Raw genomic sequence first — 19,931 nt, 5'->3', positions numbered from 1 at the left:
TGATCCTGACGTCAGGTACTGTCTGTGAAGTTTGCACATTCTCCCTGCACATTTCCTCTGGGTGCTCCAGTTCCCTCCCACAGTACACAGTCGTACTGGTTGGTCGTTTAATTGGTCACTGTAAATGTCCCCGTGATTCGGCTTGAGTTAAATCGGGGGATTGCTGGGCGGTGTGACTCGAAGGGCCAGAAGGCCCTTTCCGTGCTTTTTCCCAATAAATAAATTAATAAAGTTTCAAAAGTATGTAGACCACATTTAAAACTGGTGAATGGTAGAATCTGGATGAATTCAGGGCAATTAAATTGGGTTTGTGTAGGATTGGTATAAATGGGTGTCCCAGTGGGCCAAAGGACCTGTTTCCTTGCTGTATCTACGTATACAGCCAATCAAAAAATAGCATGAATTTACTACACCAAAATTCATTCATTGCCTTTTTAATGTTATTTTAAATGGTTTACATCCTTCACAAATAAGTTAGTTTCACTGGCAGTATCTAATATAGAAAATAATTTCAAATCATTTACAAATCAGTAATGTATTCAAGCCAACAAAAAAAAGATTTTTTTTCTTGCTGTGATTCATACTTCTGACTTTTATGACATTTGGTTACATTCCTGTTCTAGTTTGGCCAGCTTTCTTTCTAGGATCTTCAAGTTAACTCGATGCATCATCAGAAACTGTCCATTCATGTGGAAAACTGGAATATCATTTTTGTACCTCTCAAACCAGACGGAGTTCTTTGGAACGGTGATGTCCACCTCCTGGAGGATAAACTATGAAATGATAAGATTATTAATTCCACAGACTTTTTATGAAACTCATCAGTGGACAGTAGATTAGCTTAGGAAGATGGGCTGAAAGGTCTGTTTCTGTACTGTTCATTTTTGGTATGAGTGTGCTGAACAAGCTAGGGTTGTGTTTCCTTTAGTATAGAAGAGGGAGGAGAGGCACAGGAGACTGTAGATGCTGGAATCCAGAGCAAAAAATAAATTGCAGGTCGTGCAGCATCCATAGAGGTTGTGGGCGGGGGGGGGGGGGTTCTGATTCCCTTTTCCTTTCACAGATGCCGCTCTGGGTTGTATTTTTCCCAGTTGTAGACAAGAAGCTAATTCCTTGAGCTTCTGTTGTTTCTCTGGAACAATAAAGGAAGTAGAGGGCCCAGTCCAGTGGGAGGGACAACTAAAGTGACAGCTCTCTTAGCAAAGTTGACTTGAATTTAGTCTCCATCATGAAGGGATTAAGATAGCTACAGGCAAGATAATGCAGACAATTTTTGCAAGGGCACTTTCCATGAAAGTATTGAAGAGAGAAGCCTTAATTATGGTATCCAGGGACTTGTGTAGAGACTCAGGTTATTTCAATACACCTTCAGCTAAGAAGAACTTGAGGGAACCAAGATCTGTTCTACAGAGAACGAGCAAAAGAACTGGAATGAATAGTGTGGCTATGGGTTGAATCATAAGACATTGGAGCAGAATTAGGCCATTCAGCCCATTAAGTCTGCTCTGCAATTTGTTCATGGCTGGCCAAGAACTGAGCAGTTGGACAACACCTGCCCACTCTGACTTACAAGTCCTAGGGTGGGCCTTTGACATACAGGAAGATTACATAGCCTTTGATGGATGGATAGTTGACAACTGGTAGTTATGCAAGGGATGGCAAAGTGTACAACATTTAGTGTGAATATTATGTATCCCAATGGAATGCAATAAAAGTAATCCTTACAGGGGTTGCTTATCATTTAGTAGAAACTTTTCAGGGTTATTAGATGCAGAGGACTAAACATGGTCAAATGTTTCTGTCTGCCATATTCCAAGGTCTAGGACTATGTGCTGAACGGTGCACTGAACCTTAGTAAAAAAGCTCCATGGGAGAAGGATATTGCACAATGCTCTCCATTCCCTGTGCACTGAATGTCTGGAACACACATAAAAGGCCCCTTGGACTTGTGCAGTATATGCTGATGTAATGTAAATCTCATAAGCAAGAAGGCAACATCTATCAGCAGGTTGCCACCATCTCTGCCATGGTACCTTCTTACATCTACCATCAGACTTGAGGTACAGCAGGTTCAAAAACGGCTACTTCCCTTCAAGCATTCAGTTCTTGAAACGACCTTAACAACCTAATTACTACCTCAGTATAGTAACCACATGACCAGTTTCACCATAGTGGACATCCTTTTTCTAACTGTGTTCTTTCTTGTATAAGTTTTAATTTATGATCAATTTATGTTTTCTTTCTTATGAAATGTTTTGTTTCTAATGCTATGTGTCTGTGATGCTGCTGCAAGTTCATTGCACCTGCAGGTACTTGTGCATGTGACGATCAACTTTGACTTTGAGGTAGAGTGAATGCCTTCCATTATAAACTTGACAAATAAGGTATAGTTTTGGAGAGCCAGAAAAGGTTGGAATCAGATGATGAGACCTGGAGGGGATGAGGTGAAGGATGGGGCTGTGTGAGTGGTCTATTCCCCTGGATTCTAGGACTTGCGGCCTCCTATTCAATGCAAGTGAACAAAGAAAGAACAAAATAGCTAAGTTAATATAAGGGGACAGTCTGAAAAACCAGTTGGATGAGATAAAGAATAGTCAAACGTTGGCTTAAGAAAGCAGAAATGGTAAATATATGCAATTCAGGAGAAATGTCTCAATAGCCTAAAGTGGAGTTGAGAGAAAGAGAGCATTCTGTATGTTGAATCAACAAGGCTCGCTGTGCTGGATCTGAAACTGTGCAACCAATCATGACTAAACTGTCCTGAAGGAGGGTCACATTGTACATTCCTGCTGACCTCCCACCTCACACTCTGTAAACTTCAGCCTGCTCGCACATTGATACCTGTTTCCTAACTTGTACCACTCTCTGTTCTCCTCTGCACTAACTAATCAAGGGTGTGTCCCAGTCTGGGATGATGTCTTGATCACTACTTTCCTCATACTTCCAAATTTACCCCCTCATTGCCTCATCCCCAAACCCATCTCCACCTTGCAGCTTCAAAATTGACTTTATTATCACATGCCCAATATATGGATGCACAGAGCAGTGAGAAACTTAGCATCACAGGCAGAGAGCATCAGATAAGCTAGGGAAACACAAATTATACACTGCTTTTACAAGAAAGAACACAATTAGAACACAAAAGTAAGTCCACTGTAGTGCAAAGTGAATTTGACCTCTGATCAAGCTGTTGACTTCCTCACTTAATAAACCAAATTAACTCTCGCTTGAAGTCCTCTGAGACACAGTTAATTCCGTAGAGCATATAAAAGATGCTGGTGAACACAGCAGGCCAGGCAGCATCTGACGAAATATCGACTGTACCCCTTCCTATAGCTGCTGCCTGGCCTGCTGCGGTCACCAGCATTTTTTATGTGTGTTGCTTGAAATTCCAGCATCTGCAGATTTCCTCATGTTTGCGTTTTTAAATTCCATAGACTGATGCAGGCTGGTGATGCTGTAGCCTTGGTCAGCAAAGTACAACAGAGCTCATAGAGTGGAGCCAGGACAATAAATTCTGGTGATAAAAAGAAAAATTTACAGAATGACCACACCCAAGCATTTGGAATCCCTGTGGGTGAATCATCAAGAATATTTGCAATATTGTCTAAAGGAAAAATAATAATGGGGGGGGTGGAGTGTGGTGAGGAGGGGTACAAAGGTCAGAAAATAATAAGTCTTTGGGAAAACTTTAATCTCATATAAAATGAAATAAAAAGACTATGATCATCTGTGTGTAACTCAGACCCTCGGCTGGCTGGTGGCGCAGTAGGCGCAGTGAGATCAGCGTCAGACTCCGGAGCGAAGGTTCCCGAGTTCGAATCCAGGTTGGGCCACCCCTGAGCACACTTTCCATCTGTGCCGGGTTGAGTGTCGAGCTAGCCACTCCGCCTCGTAAATAATACAAGGGTTGAGTCAGGAATGTTCGTAATGTGACCTGGTTAATCCTGACACCACATGCCAGACAAGAATAGCTGAATGTCTGGTACAACACGCTTAAAAATAAAACTAAAGATCAATACTTCTAAGTAAGGAAATTTTTAAGGATCTAGATTAAATTTGAAAACTACTTATTTATTGCATTTAACTTCATACCCTGTGTCGGTATGGCTCCAAAACCTCTTTGGCTTCTTCACAAAGTGTGCAAGAATCCTATGGGTATAAAAATTAAAACTTTGTTAGTAACTGTTTCTAACAAGAGCAAGCTAAAATTTTCAGTAAAATGATTCAATTATCACCAACAATTCTGTAGTACTGAATACAAGGGCTAATAGCAATAATGATTTTTCACTGATGGAAAAAAGTATTCCAAAACAATTCACAAATGGAGATATTATCACAATGCTGTCTGACTCGGCCATAATTACACGGATTAGTTCACTTTAAAGCAAATAATGACGTATGCAGGAAATCAGAAGAGCAGAGAATGCTAGAAATTCGCAGCAAGGCAGGCAGCATCTGTATAGCAAGAACTTTTAGATCTATGAGATATGAATATAACATTATTTTTATTTTACTTCAACTAGCTCTCTCTAATTCTACTTATTTACTGAGATACAGTGGGAATAGGCCGTTCCGGTCCTTTAAGCCACGCCACACAGCAGCCCCTGATTTAACTGTAGCCCAATCACAGGACAATTTACAATGACCAATTAACCTACCGACTGGTATGCCTTTGGACTGTGGTAAGAAACTGGAGCACCCAAAGGAAACCCACATGGTCACGGGGAGAATGTACAAACTCCTTACAGACAGTGGTGGGAACTGAACCCAGGTCACTGGTACTGTAAAGCATTATGCTAACCACTATGCTACCATGCTGCCCAATAGATAAAATAGCTAAGGCACAGCAAATTATTTGACCTTTGGAAAAGATGTACAGTAGTGAACTCAGCTGAACAATGCTGGTTCAGCTTGTGGAATTCATTTCAATCACAATGGCCAGTGGATCCAACAAGGAACATGTCTGTGCTCGGTCAGAACAAAGTAGAGTTTAACCCAAGTTCAGTAAAGCCACCTGAACAAATTAGAATTCTGAAGACGGGACATCCACCTGAAATGGTAACCAGTTCCTCTTTTCAGCACCTGTAGTTTTTTTTTTGTTTTCCAAAGTAAAATCAATACTTGGCAGTGGCAGTAAGTTATAGGTTCAAGTCCCACTCCAGCCCATGAAAACAAAATGATCAGCCAACACTCCATCATCTATCAGTCTGTGAACTGCACTGTTACAATGAGGCCCATGTAAATTTGAGAATCGACACTTAATCTTCTGTTCGTGCAGGATGCAGTCTTCAGGACTTGATATCAAATTTTACAACTTCAAGTCACTTGATTTCTCGTCTTTATTAATCATCCATCTATGACATTGGCTCACTTTGTAATTTTCTTCCTCTGGGACAAGAATCCCTGCTCAGCCTGACCTGCCGGGCATGCCATTCAGCTCTGCATTTAGCAACTCTTATATTCTTCTGTAGTCCTGAAAAGAGTCTCCAACATTGACTTTCACCTTTTTCCTCCACAAATGCTGCTTCATATTCTGAGTTTTTCCAGTATCCTATTTTCTTTGTTCCAGATTGTAGCATCAGCAATTTCTTTTGTCTCTAGTTGCACTCATTTACTCAATGACCAAATAACCTTATTTACAACTTATCCCCAAGGTCACCCCAATTTTACCCTATCAGAGGCATCCTTCTCCCAGACGTTTCCCCGCAGCTTAACAAGTTTCTTTTGTCTCCTTCCAAGTTCTGAGAAGATTCTTCTACCTGTAATGCTAATTCTGTTTCTCTTCTCACATATACAGCCTGACCTGCTGAGTACTTCCAGCATTTTCTGTTTTTTTATCCCTCAATGAAAAGAGATGGTCAGTTTGCATCATACCTTGGTAAACAACGTTAAGGTTGGCAGATCCTTCTTTAATGTAGACGTCCTTCTTAAGAAAAATTCCAATATAGGTTTTGATGGTTTACCCAGTTTTGTAAAATAATGCAAATACATTGTTCCAGTACTGCTGAATGTAATTAATATGTAATTAGATTAAGCATAGATTTGCAGATTAATAATGTAGTGAATTTCAACAAATGAAATATCCACTTCAACCTGGTAAGTGGAGAAGGTGCTACAACAAGTAATTCTTGAAAGACTTACTGAGAGTTGGCTAAAACGGCCTTGTGGAAGCAAATGCAAATCAACCAATGAGTTCTGAAAATTCATGACTTGTATTGCAACTGTGCATGACTTCAACCCACTGAGAACTTGCATTTGAATAAATGGCATGCAATTCAAATACACCTTTTTGTTCCTGCAAGACTTGGCCACATAGTTTAAAGCAATGAGACTTACGGAAAAGTCTTTGCTTATAACTGATTAGTGATTATCATTAACTTGGCTCCACCTGTCCTTCCTTCTAGGCTTACATGATTAACCTCAACTTTCCCCTCAATTCCTCCACCTCTGGACTTCTGCTCTGGTTCCCACTTCCTAACCACCCCCTACCCCACTGCACCACATAAAATTAAACCCACTTGAGTAACATTAGCAAACCTTCCTGTGAGGTACCTTTCATATTTAGGTGCAACTTCTCCTTCCTGTAAAGGGCCTGCCCTAGACAAGCCCAATGATCTATGTGCCTGAAGCCCTCTCTCCTGCTCCAGCTCTTTAGCCATGCATTAACTGTACCATCTTCAGTGATATCTGTTGATAAGTTTAAAGTTAGAGTTTCAGGCCCCACACGAACTACAGGCTGATGCTTTATTATTGTACTGAGGGAGCACAACGCTGTTGGAGTTGCTGAATTGTAGTTGAAACATAAATCTACGGTTCTGCCTTCTGTCCCATGTGGGCAGAAATGTTCCCTGTATCATTTTGAAAAGCTTTCCATGGAAGTCTAATAAACAAGATGCCAGAAATCTGAAACAAATTCATGGGTGTCAACATCTCTAAGGATCTATCCTGGGCCCAACATATCCATGCAGTTACAAAGAGGGCATGACAGTGACTATACATTAGGAGTTTTGAGGAGACTTGGTATATCACCAAAGACACTCGCAAATTTCTACAGATGCATTGTGAAGAGCATTTTAACTGGTTGCATCACTGTCTGGTCTGGAGGGGCACTGCATAGGGTGGGAAAAAGCTGCAGAAAGTTGTAAACTCAGCCAGATTCATCATGCATTAGCCTTCCCAGCATCCAGGGCACATTTAAAAGGCGATGCCTCAAAAAAGCAGCATTCTTCATTAAGGGCCCCCATCACCTAGGACATGACCACCATTGCTACCATTAAGATGGAAGTATTGAAGCCTGAAGACACACACTCAACGTTTCAGGAACAGCTTCTTCCTCCTCTACCATCAGATTTCTGAACCCACAATGAACCCATGAACACTTCCCCAGTTTTTTTTTCCATCTCTTTTTGCACTACTTACAGTATTTAACTTATTTTTTTAATACATACTACTTGTAACCTGTAGCTTTTTTATGTATTCCAGTGTATTGTTGCTGCAAAACAACAAATTTCATGACAAAGAATGGCAGGCGGTGACTAGTGGGGTACCGCAAGGCTCAGTGCTGGGACCCCAGTTGTTTACAATATATATTAATGACTTGGATGAGGGAATTAAATGCAGCATCTCCAAGTTTGCGGATGACACAAAGCTGGGTGGCAGTGTTAGCAGTGAGGAGGATGCTAAGAGGATGCAGGGTGACTTGGATAGGTTGGGTGAGTGGGCAAACTCATGGCAGATGCAATTTAATGTGGATAAATGTGAAGTTATCCACTTTGGTGGCAAAAATAGGAAAACAGATTATTATCTGAATGGTGGCCGATTAGGAAAAGGGGAGGTGCAACGAGACCTGGGTGTCATTATACACCAGTCATTGAAAGTGGGCATGCAGGTACAGCAGGCGGTGAAAAAGGCGAACGGTATGCTGGCATTTATAGCGAGAGGATTCGAGTACAGGAGCAGGGAGGTACTACTGCAGTTGTACAAGGCCTTGGTGAGACCACACCTGGAGTATTGTGTGCAGTTTTGGTCCCCTAATCTGAGGAAAGACATCCTTGCCATAGAGGGAGTACAAAGAAGGTTCACCAGATTGATTCCTGGGATGGCAGGTCTTTCATATGAAGAAAGACTGGATGAACTGGGCTTGTACTCGTTGGAATTTAGAAGATTGAGGGGGGATCTGATTGAAACGTATAAGATCCTAAAGGGATTGGACAGGCTAGATGCGGGAAGATTGTTCCCGATGTTGGGGAGGTCTAGAACGAGGGGTCACAGTTTGAGGATAGAGGGGAAGCCTTTTAGGACCGAGGTTAGGAAAAACTTCTTCACACAGAGAGTGGTGAATCTGTGGAATTCTCTGCCACAGCAAACTGTTGAGGCCAGTTCATTAGCTATGTTTAAAAGGAAGTTAGATATGGCCCTTGTGGCTACAGGGGTCAGGGGGTATGGAGGGAAGGCTGGGTTCTGAGTTGGATGATCAGCCATGATCATAATAAATGGCGGTGCAGGCTCGAAGGGCCGAATGGCCTACTCCTGCACCTATTTTCTATGTTTCTATGTTTCTATGATATTAAACCCGATTCTGATAAAATGCTGAAAACACTCAACAAATCAGGCAGCAGCCGTGGATAGAAAAAATGTTAACATTTCAGGACTACGAGAGGTGATTGATAAGTTCGTGGCCTAAAGTAGAAGCAGTCAATTTTAGAAAACCTAGCACATTTATATTTCAACATAGTCCCCTCCTACACATACACACTTAGTCCAGTGGTCGTGGAGCATACGGATCTCTTTTGTAGAAGAGATTCAAAGCAGGGGTGATTGATAAGTTCGTGGCCTAAGGTAGAAGGAGATGAGTTATTAACTTCAAACTTTCTGCATTATCACGCAAAGAGTTGAACAGCACGTGCGTGTAATGAGCGTCTTGGACCTCCAGATGGTCCATACAGCAGGGGTGATTGATAAGTTTGTGGCCTAAAGTAGAAGGAGATGAGTTACACAGCTCTTATTATGCGCACGTGCAGTTCAACTCTGAGTGAAAATGCAGAAAGTTTGAAGTTTCTCCTCATCTTCTTCTACTTTAGGCCACAAACTTATCAATCACCCCTGCTGTGGACCACTTCTGGAGGTCCAAGACGCCGATTTTTACAAATAAGGGATCCGTATGCTCCACAACCGCTGGACTAAGTGTGTAATTGTAGGAAAAATAAATGTGCTAGGTTTTCTAAAATTGACTCCTTCTACTTTAGGCCACAAACTTATCAATCACCCCTTGTAAGTCCTCTTGTCAGTGATTTAATGTATGAATGCAGCATTTTCTGCTTTTAGATCTCGTTGATCTATCCCTCAAGTTCACCAAAATTCAGTTATAGTGACAAATATTCAAAGAGTTTTTATTAACACAATCACGTGTCTAATTTGATCACGTCAATTAAATTTCATGGAGCAACACAGCACAGAAACAGAGCTTTTGGCCCAACTCATCCATGCTGATCTAGAGCCCATCTAAGCAAGTTCCATTTGTCTGAATTTGGCTCATGTCCCTCTTAGCCCTTATCCACCTACCTGTCTAAATATCTTTTAAATACTGTTCTTATTTGATTCTCAATCTCTGGCAGATCATTGCATATTCACACTACCTTCCGCATGTAAATATACTCCCACAGGTTTTTTTTATTCTCTTCTCTCCCTCTCCCCACCCCCAGCTTAAACCTATGCTCTCTAGGTTTTGATTCTCTTTCCCTGGGAAAAGGACTGTGTAACTTCTGTGATATTATACACTTCTATATGGCTATGAATAAAAAATGTTCCAATGATAAATCAAAAGCTAACATGCAAACACTGCTATTTTAAAAGTTTTTTTCTGCTCGACCCCTGCCATGACAAGGCTTAAAAATTAACTATAAACTCATGCATTGAAAGTAAGCATTATATTCTTGAGAAAGGTATACAGTTGGCAAATATCCAACAGAAGGAACATTTCCTCAAATGACAAAGTCATACATTTTGGCAACCCTACCAAAAGTCTGCTAGTCGATCATCAGTTGTTCAGTTCTCGGGTCCAGAGTGGCTGTCAATCAGACAACGTCGCAACCAACCAGTTCTTCTCAAGCAGTGGTCATTGTTCCTCTTCTATCTGCGAGCAACCCTACATGTTAAATACAATAAATGCTAAGTTTTAAGTACATTTGTGTTACCTTTACCGTCTCCGTCAGAATAAAACTGTGGCATTGCTAGCTCAGAGTCCTCTCTCTCTCTTTCTCAGATCTTGCGCACATTTGAATCATGTGATTCCTAAACAATTTAGCAGTTGTTATCTCACCATCTCCACTAGTTCCACATTTGTAAATTTAAAGTACTTTCTTTGTGCAGACAGAATTGGAATTATTTGCCGAAGAGCAACATAGGTAACAGTGCAATTATTTTGCCATGTGTGCTTACAGGTTAAAGTCATCACAAACTTGCCTTATGGCATGTGACTCGATCATTTCATTACTGTTGCAAACAAAACTGCTCTGTTTTGCCTCTGTTTTAAGCTTCCTATGAAATGATGCACTGTTTGTAAAATTTATTTAATAATTTAAATTTTGTTTAAATTTTAAAATTCATGAGGGTAAATAATGCAGGTTGTGTATTGAAGATAAAAGTCTGTTTCCAAATCAGTTTTTCCACTTAATTAGTGTCTACAAGTTATCTGCTAACATCAATTTACTAATATTTAAAATTGCATTATTATCCACTGGCAAAAAATAAAACCCAGATGAAAAAAAATGTAAGTTGTTTTATTAATTTATTTTTGAAGATGTCTGAGCACTTGGCAAAATGACCAATTGTCCATTCCCAGTTGCTTTTGATGGGTTGATGATGCTTTTAAACCACTGCAGTAGTTCTGGTGAATGCTATTGAGTTGGCAGTTGCAGGAACTACACCCACAATGATGGTGATCTAGTTCCAAATTACGAGAAAGGCTGCAGATGATGAAAATCCAAAGCAACACACACAAAAATGCTGGAGGAACTCAGCAGTCCCAGCAGCATCTATCGAAGTGGACAAACTTAGGATGTTTCAGGCTGAGACCCTTCTTCGGAACTGGAAAGGAAGGGGGAAGAAGTCAGAATAAAAAAAAAGTGGAGCGAGGGGAGTGAGGATAGCTGGAAGGTGATAGGTGAAGCCCATTGTGTGGGAAAGGTAAAGGGCTGGAGAGGAGAGTGGACAATAGGAAAAAAGGGAAGGAACAGGAGATCTGGGGGGGTGGAGGGAAGTAATAGGCAGGTGAAAAGTGGTAAGAAGCCAAAGTGGGGAATAGAACAGGGGATATGAAGCAGCACCAAGGTTGTCAATGTAGTGGGGGAAGAGTTGGGGAGCATTACAGGGGAAGGCTTGGAACATGGACTGTTCTACACAGCCAACGGAATGTCAGGCATAGCTGGAGCCTGTGTGGGTGCCCATGGCTACTCCTTGAGTCTGGAGAAAGTGGGAGGAGCCGAAGGAAAAATTGTTGAGGGTGAGGACCAGTTCTGTCAGACGGAGGAGGGTGGTGGAAGAGTACTGGTTGGTTCTTTTACTGAGAAAGAAATGGAGAGTTTTAAAGCCTTCTTGATGGGGGGATAAAAGAGTATAGGGACTGGACATCTATGATGAAAATGTGGCAGTCAGGACCAGGGAATTGAAAATTACTGAGAAGGAGAGCATGAGAAGTGTCGCAAATGTTGGCAGGAAGGGAATAAACCAAGGGGAATAGAATGGAATTGAGGTATGAGGACACAAGTTCAGTGAGGCAGGAGCAGGCAGAGACAATAGGCTTACTCAGACAGTCAGATTTGTGGATCTTGGTTAGGAAGTAGAAGTGAGCAGTGTGGTGTAAAGGAACTATGAGTTTGGTGGCAGTGGATGGGAGTTCTCTGGAGTTTGTGAGGTCAGTGATGGTGGCGGAGACAGTTTTCTGATGGTCCTGTGTGGAGTCCTCTTCAAGGAGTAGGTATGAGGTATACAATGCTATGCGATTGGGAGCAGGTTTTCCTTCGTATCCTTCTTGGGTGTAGAGATCATTAAAAGTTCCACCAGCATTTTTTGTGAACATACAGATGGCACACTCTGCAGTAATGGGGTGACAGTGGGAGCAGAAGTGCCACCTACAGTTTGGGATAGATCACCTATCATTTGGGCAGCTGTGTTCCTGGGTGGTCAACTCAAATCAATTTTACTGCCGTGCAGATACAAGTGCAATAAAAAACTTAATTGCAACAGCATTACAGGCACGTAGGTACAGACAACACACAACATATAAATGACAAGAGAACGATGGAGATTCCGCAGATACTGGAAATCCAGAGCAAAACACACAAAATGGAGGAATTCAGCAGGACAGGCAGCATCTATGGAAATGAATAAACAGTCAAACTTTGGGCCGAGACCCTTCATCGGGACTGGCAAGGAATGGGGAAGACACGAGAAAGAGGGGAAGGACGACAAGCTAGAAGGTTAAAGGTGAAGCCAGGTGGGTGGGAAAGGTAAAGGGCTGAAGACTGAATCTAATAGGAGAATGAGTGGAGCCATACACAAAGGGAGTGCTGTTGTAGTGTGCGGAGTGACTTCTACCTTGCTGAGGCCAGGCGGCAACTCTCAAACACCTTTTATTTAACCCTTGAAAAGGACCCCACACTAGACCATCAGGCCACAGTCTCTCATACCATCACTAACCTCTTCAACTCTGGAAATCTCCCATCCACTGTCACCAATCTCATAGTTCCCTTACCCCACACTGTCTGTTTCTACCTCCTGCCCAAGATCCACAAACCTAACTGTCCGGGTAGGCCCACTGTCTCTGCCTGCTCCTTTTGACTCCATGGTTCAGTCCCTTCACACCTACATCCGTCACATTTCGCGTGCTCTCGATCTCCTCAATAACTCTCAATTCCCTAGCCTGACTGCCTCATTTTCACCATGGATGTCCAGTTACCATACACTTCTATCCCATGTCAAGGCCTTAAAGTTCTCTGCTTCTTTCTCAGCAAAAGATCCAACCAGCGGAAGTGATCCTTATTCTCAACAATTCCTTCTTCAGCTCCTCTCACTTTCTCCATACTCAAGTGGTAGCCATGGGCGCCCACATGGGCCCCAGATATGTCTGCCTTTTTATTCACTTTGTTGAAATGTACTTTACTTATGGTAACAAAATTGCATTTTTGTCTGTAACAAATTGGAATCTGTATTGTACCAGAGTGCTTTGCTAATAGTGTTTGTGCACAACTATGCCGATGGACCTTGAGTATACGACAGACTACAAAAGAGAAGTGGATTTGGTTACTAGAAGAATGCCAAGTACACTAATTAAGCAGGTGAACGGAATGAACCCTGATCTTGAAATGATGTGCAGTACCTAACACTTGGGTACAAAGGAGTGATTATGCTGCTGTTTCTTTGAAGCTATCACTGAATCTTGTGTGGTGTGGTCTTCCCTTGTAGCAAGTAAAATAAATGTGTTTACTGGTAAAACGAGTAAATAAGAGTGGGAAATGAGCTCTTAAATTTAATCCCTACAGGATGCTGTGGTGAACAAAGGAAAGAGAAAATATGGTAAGTAGGGTGAGGAAGGGAGACTAGAAATTATTAATAATAGGAGAAGGGGAGTCCTTCCCTGTCCCAAATAAAGGGACATCAGCATGGTACATGTTTAATAATTATGGGAAAGGATCGGTGGAAGCATTACAGATGAGGAACCAAGGAGTGTATATCAATCTTGGATGGCAGGAGAATTATAGGTCATTGTAGTAGAACTTTTGCCTGATCCGGACAGAGGTTTGCAAAAAGCTATTCAGAAACATAAACTATAGTTTTGTGTCACAAACCTAGTATTATGAATTTGAAAACCTTAATCAGGACATGGATAGACTCCAAATTCGAATTTTATAAGGTTAAATTTCAGGATTTCGAGAAAACCGTATTAGTGCCAAGCCAGGATCATTTGTCCTTTGGGGATCCCGATGTGGCCTCCTGTACATTGGTGAGACCCAACATAATTTGGGGGACCACTTTGTTGAGCACCTTTGCTTCACCCACCAAAAGCAGAATTTGCTGGTGGCTAACCATTTTAATTCCTATCTCCAATCCCATTCTGACATGTCAGTCCATGGCCTCCTCTTGGGCCACGACGAGACCATCATCAGGGTGGAGGAGCAACATCTCATATTCCGTCTGGGTAGCCTCCAACCTGATGACAAGACCATCGATTTCTCCCTCCGATAATTTATTTTTTCTTTCTTATTTTTCCCCTCTCCCTCTTTTCAACACTCTGACCTCTTAACTCTTCTCATCAAATTTCCAATCACCTCCCCCTGGTGCCCTCCACATCCCTTTCTCCTATCGTCCACTCTCCTCTCCTATCAGATTCCTTCTTCTCCAGCCCTCTACCTTAACCACACACCTGGATTCACCTATCACCTTCTAGCTAATCCTCCTTCCCCTTCCCCCACCTTTTCATTTTGGCATCTTCACCCTTCCTTTCCAGTTTTAATGAAGTGTCTCACCAAAATGTCGACTACTTATTAATTTCCATAAATGTTGCCTGATCTGCTGAGTTACTTCAGCATTTTCTGTTTGTTGCTCTAAATTATACTAGCGAAGATGGAGAAGCAAAAATAAGACCCTAGGGTAAAAAAAGATGCAATCAGAGGGAAGTCCAGGTTAGCCACACTTCCAAAGTACTATAATGAATGGCATTAAAAGTACAGCAGACTGATAAGAAGGAACAATTACAATTAGTGAAGAGAGAGGGAAAGGAATCTAGTTCTGCCATTTGTAGGAACACAGAAATGTAGTACATCAAATTTCAAATTTAATAATATTATAGAAGCTTGTGTAGGAATGTCCTTAAGGTGGGCATTTGTAACCCTTGGACGGACTGAAGAGTGGCCACACTGTAGCAGAACAGGAGGCCATGGCCCATGTTCTTCTCAACCTGCCTATCCATGTACCTGTCCAAATGTATTTTCAGTGTTGTTACTGTACCTGCAATGATGCTCTGTGAGAGAATGGATGGATTTGACAGCGCAATGAATGTAGAGAAATACAAGTCCCAATTATATTTTTGGAAATAATCTTTTCCTCGTGGCGGTAGTAAATTATGTTCCAGACACTAGAATGTCTTTGCAGAACTCACCAAGAGACATCATTTGGGTAGACAATGTACACTTTGAGAGATGTGGGAAAACGGTTGCCTCCATATTATTGTCAGTCATTTCACACCCTGTACAATTGGGATCAATGTGATGGCCAATTTCAAAAGTAGTGGAGAGAATGAGGATGACACAGAGGTTTGTGATAGGACATGGTACTCAAAAAAAAAAATCACCTCTCCTCAGCTTGAGAGATGTGATTATCCAGTAGTTTAGAGGGTCAGAAAAGGCATGGCTGTGAGTATAAGGCAGAGAAGACAGGACCACCAAAGGGAAAGATAGCAAAGAGTCAGTTAATGATGCTGGAAATTTAAAATCTAACTAATATTGGAACGTTGAATTCCAGTGGACATATAGATTTGGGAATAGTGGTGGTTCTATAGATAAGGCAAACCCAAAGGTTAATGTGGGTGAGGTGCAATGTGAGGCTGAGGAGAAGCAGGGCCATGAGATCATACAGCCAATTGTACAGCACAGAATCCAGCCTTTCAGCCCAACCTGTCCATGTTGGCTGTGATGCCCATGTTAATCTCACATGCCAGCCTTAAACCCATAGTCCCTTTATTCCTTGTATCTGAACAACGGTCTTTTAAAGAGTGTGATTATATCCTACTCCACCACTTCCTCTGGCCGCTTGTTCCATATACTCACCACACTGAGATCCCTTTTAAATGTGTCCTCTCTCACCTTAAATCTATACCCTCTCGTTTCACACTCTCCGAACCTAGTAAATAATCATGATTATCTATCCTATCTATGCCCCTCTTAATTTTATAGAAGTCTATAAGGTCACCCTTCAGTCACCTACATTCCAGTGAGAATAAACCCAGCCTATCCAATCTCTCTTGATAAGTAAAGTCATCCACTCTAGGCAGCATCCTGTGAAATACTTCTGCGCTCCTTCAAATGTCATTACATCCTTCCAGTGACGTGGCAACCAGAACTGGGCACAACACTGCAGAACTGTACAACCAGAACTGGGCACAGCACACCAGAACCGCACAACCAGAACAGGGCACAACACTCCAAACACAGCCTTACCAATATTTAGCATAGTTGCTATATGACATCGCAAATCTTACACTCAGTGCCTCTGCCTATGAAGACAAATATGTCAAATGTCTTCTTCACTACCCTATTCACCCGAGTTACAATTCTCAGGGAACTAAAGTGGCAAATTGTTAAATTAAATTGGTTTAGAATAGGAGGATGTCACGACAGGAATTCTGCAGATGCTGGAAATTCAAACAACACACGTAAAAGTTGCTGGTGAACACAGCAGGCCAGGCAGCATCTCTAGGAAGAGGTGCAGTCGACGTTTCAGGCCGAGACTCTTCGTCAGGACTAATGAAGGAAGAGTGAGTAAGGGATTTGAAAGTTGGAGGGGGAGGGGGAGATCCAAAATGATAGGAGAAGGCAGGAGGGGGAGGGATGGAGCCAAGAGCTGGACAGGTGATAGGCAAAAGGGATACGAGAGGATCATGGGACAGGAGGTCCGGGAAGAAAGACGGGGGGGGGGGGACCCAGAGGATGGGCAAGGGGTATAGTCAGAGGGACAGAGGGAGAAAAAGAGAGAGAGTGTATAAAAATAAATAACAGATGGGGTACGAGGGGGAGGTGGGGCATTAGCGTAAGTTAGAGAAGTCGATGTTCATGCCATCAGGTTGGAGGCTACCCAGACGGAATATAAGGTGTTGTTCCTCCAACCTGAGTGTGGCTTCATCTTTACAGTAGAGGCGGCCGTGGATAGACATGTCAGAATAGGAATGGGATGTGGAATTAAAATGTGTGGCCGACATGTCAGAATGGGAATGGGATGTGGAATTAAAATGTGTGGCCGACATGTCAGAATAGGAATGGGATGTGGAATTAAAATGTGTGGCTGACACGTCAGAATAGGAATGGGATGTGGAATTAAAATGTGTGGCCGACATGTCAGAATGGGAATGGGATGTGGAATTAAAAGACATGTCAGAATGGGAATGGGAATGGGAAAGTTAAGGATGTCACGGGTAGGTTTAGGACACAGAGAGTGCTTTGTGCATGGAATGCATTGCCGGGAGTCCTGGTAGAGGCAGATACATGAGGACCATTCAAGAGAATCTTATACCAGCAGAAGGATGGAGGGCTATGCGTGAAGGAAGGGTTAAATTGAATCGAATTTGAATATCATATGCTGAAGGACCAGCACTGTGCTGGACTGTGCTATGTTCTGTGTTCTCGCCAGGACTAATGAAGATGTAAAAATTATCTGTTACAGAGACAGCATTCTCCTCCCCTTTTTTCCCGATTGCATTTTCTGATTGATCTGGTCAGGCCAGGTTTATCAATCTTAATGTGTGCCAATATTTCTAACAGTTCTAGCCAAAGACATTTTCCGAATTATCAGTGTACCCTTCCCCTAATTCTCCACTCTTTGCTTCCGCCTCCATATCTACACCAATCACACTTAACAGCACTTGATCCACAGCCATCCATGGCTTGGTCAAAATTACAGATTGTTTAATGTCATTTCCAGTACACAAGTTCAAAGGAGAACAAAATAATTGATACTCCGGATCAAATATAGCACATAAAATCTTAGTAATAAAAACACACTGTAAATATAAATACATAAGATAACTTGTATACATAGATTAATTGTATGTATTCGGAATGCCTGTACATAAGTTGACTGACAGGAAGAAATGATACACTAGTGGTGGTTGGTAGGTGGAGACGTTGCTCAGTCTTACTGATTGGGGAAAGTAACTGTCTTTGAGTGTGGTGGTCCTTGGATGCTACGTAGCCTCCTCCCTGATGGGAGTGGGACAAACAGCCCACGAGCAGTGTGGGTGGGATTCTTCATGATATTACTGGCCTTTTTCTGGCACCCTGATGGTGGTTAAGCTGTTGCTGGTGATGCGTGGGCAGTATTGACTACTCATTGTAGAGCCTTCCTGTCCACTGCTGGTTCCATACCATGCAGTGATGCAGCTTGTTAAGATGCTTTCTACCAGGCATCTGTAGAATGACCTGAGTACAGATGTGCAAAGTCCAGCTCTCTTCAGCATCCTCAGCATGTAGAGGCATTGGTGAATTTCCTGATTGTGTAGATTGTGTTCTCGGACCACGAGAGGTTGTGTGCCAGGAATTTGAGACTATTTGCAGTTTCCATTGTTATGCCACCAATATAAAGAGGGGTGTGAGTGGTGCGAGTTCTGGGATAATAGTGTTGAATGCTGAAATTAAATCCAGAAAGAGCATTCTGACATAAGCGTCCTTGTTTTCTAGGGGTGCCAGGGCCAGGTCATAGAGCAATTTTGTCAGAGGGCATATTGATGAGTGCCCAATTTGGGAGGAATAGAGTTTTTGATGTGTGCCATTACTAGCCATTCTAAACACTTCATGATGATGGGTGTCAGTGCCACCAGGTGGTAATCATTAATTCTGAAGGTGTAGAGTTATTTGATACAGGGATAATGGTGGCAGACTTGAAGCATGCGGGGACAGCAGCTTTCGGTGAGTGATGTGTTGAAGATGTCCATAAAGACGTCAGTGAGCTGGTGTGCACCTTCTCAGAGTACTCAGCCTGGGATGTTGTCTAGCCGAGCTACATTACGGGATGATTCAAGTCCAGTATCTGCTACAGAGGGAACTTATGCAGATGTTTTGTCAAATAATGTTGATGTGGATGGTCAGATAGTGAGTATCACAGAGGAAAGAAAAGTAAATTCTATCTCACTTGCTCAGTTGAACTGTTATGTTGGACAATAAATAAGACAAGAGTATTAAGTTGTGGTAGGCTGACCTAATTAATAATTTATTTTGTAACTGAGGTAAAGATGGCATCGAGGAAGTTAAGGCGGAGAGGGTATATGCCAAGAATGATGGTGAGGGTGTTCAGATTGACAAGTGAAAGTGTCAATGGAGCATAGAGAGACAAGGAATTGGTATACTTGGGAGTCAATTTATATTGACACAAAATAGAATATGCACAGTATAAGCCTATAAGGGAAGCAATAGACAGGTTGGTGATAGGTGGGCTTGATGGTATGACCTGGCCATTATCGATTTCTGACCTTCAGGAATACAATGGTCATTAACAGCAGGATGGTATCAGTACATTTGATCTACCGTATGTCTGAATGTTGTTAATAATAAAGAATTATTTAAACTTACAGAAGTTGCAGAATTAAGGAAGCAATTGTCAACTTTAAGAAAAGTTAATTAAAATCAAACATTGCTTCTTAACATTCACTCAGTTCTTTTTCTGTTTGGTTGAGATATGATAGGGTTGCTAACAATACTGTATTTAATCATATCAAATCAGATGATCCTTGTACTAATAACTGAAAGCAGATTATGATTTGATAAATTTTATTAGAAGCTTTATTAAAATTCTATCTAAAAGATGATCTAATGTATTGATATTAAACCAATGAAGTTGCAACGGTTGGTTGCAAAAAAAATATTAAATAAAATAGTGGGAGGTAAAGAAAAAGCCATTTTTCCCCTGTGGTTTTTGTCAGCTTGGCTAAGAATTTTGATTCCAATGTGTATAGTTTAATATGCAAGTCACTGACTTATCAGGGGATTAGTAGAACTATGGTGGGTCATGTTGGTGACATTTACTGAAACTCTGAGCGAAGTCGGGCTGCGCTGATGATGATTCCCACCAGGGTATGTACAGAACAGGATGATCTGCCATCACCTGCTTTAAGTTACATCGTGATAATTACCCTGCTTTGCATGTTAAACAGTGAAGCTTCTGCTTTT

At 41.8% G+C, this 19,931-nt stretch overlaps 1 protein-coding gene across 8 annotated transcripts in view; it reads right to left on the bottom strand.

Annotated features, from left to right (window-relative positions):
* Nucleotides 1–424: 424 nt before the first annotated feature.
* Nucleotides 425–19,931, bottom strand: part of c5h5orf63 (chromosome 5 C5orf63 homolog) — a 43,396-nt gene continuing 23,889 nt past the window's right edge. For 4 of the 8 annotated variants that reach the window (XM_063049093.1, XM_063049094.1, XM_063049091.1 and 1 more), the window contains 4 exons: nucleotides 10,019–10,147; nucleotides 5,878–6,004; nucleotides 4,096–4,152; nucleotides 425–773 (listed from right to left, as the gene is read on the bottom strand). In XM_063049093.1, the coding sequence (XP_062905163.1) occupies nucleotides 594–773; nucleotides 4,096–4,152; nucleotides 5,878–5,994 (354 nt within the window). In that variant the 5' untranslated portion in view covers nucleotides 5,995–6,004; nucleotides 10,019–10,147 and the 3' untranslated portion in view covers nucleotides 425–593. Of the gene's footprint in view, nucleotides 774–4,095; nucleotides 4,153–5,877; nucleotides 6,008–10,018; nucleotides 10,148–19,931 lie in introns of all 8 variants that reach the window. The other 4 variants (XM_063049099.1, XM_063049097.1, XM_063049096.1 and 1 more) reach the window with 2 other exon arrangements.

This window comes from Mobula hypostoma, chromosome 5 (assembly GCF_963921235.1).
Source record: "Mobula hypostoma chromosome 5, sMobHyp1.1, whole genome shotgun sequence".
NCBI lineage: Eukaryota > Metazoa > Chordata > Chondrichthyes > Myliobatiformes > Myliobatidae > Mobula > Mobula hypostoma.
Note: the sequence above shows the minus strand (reverse complement) of the source record. Positions and strands in the feature narration are given on the sequence as shown.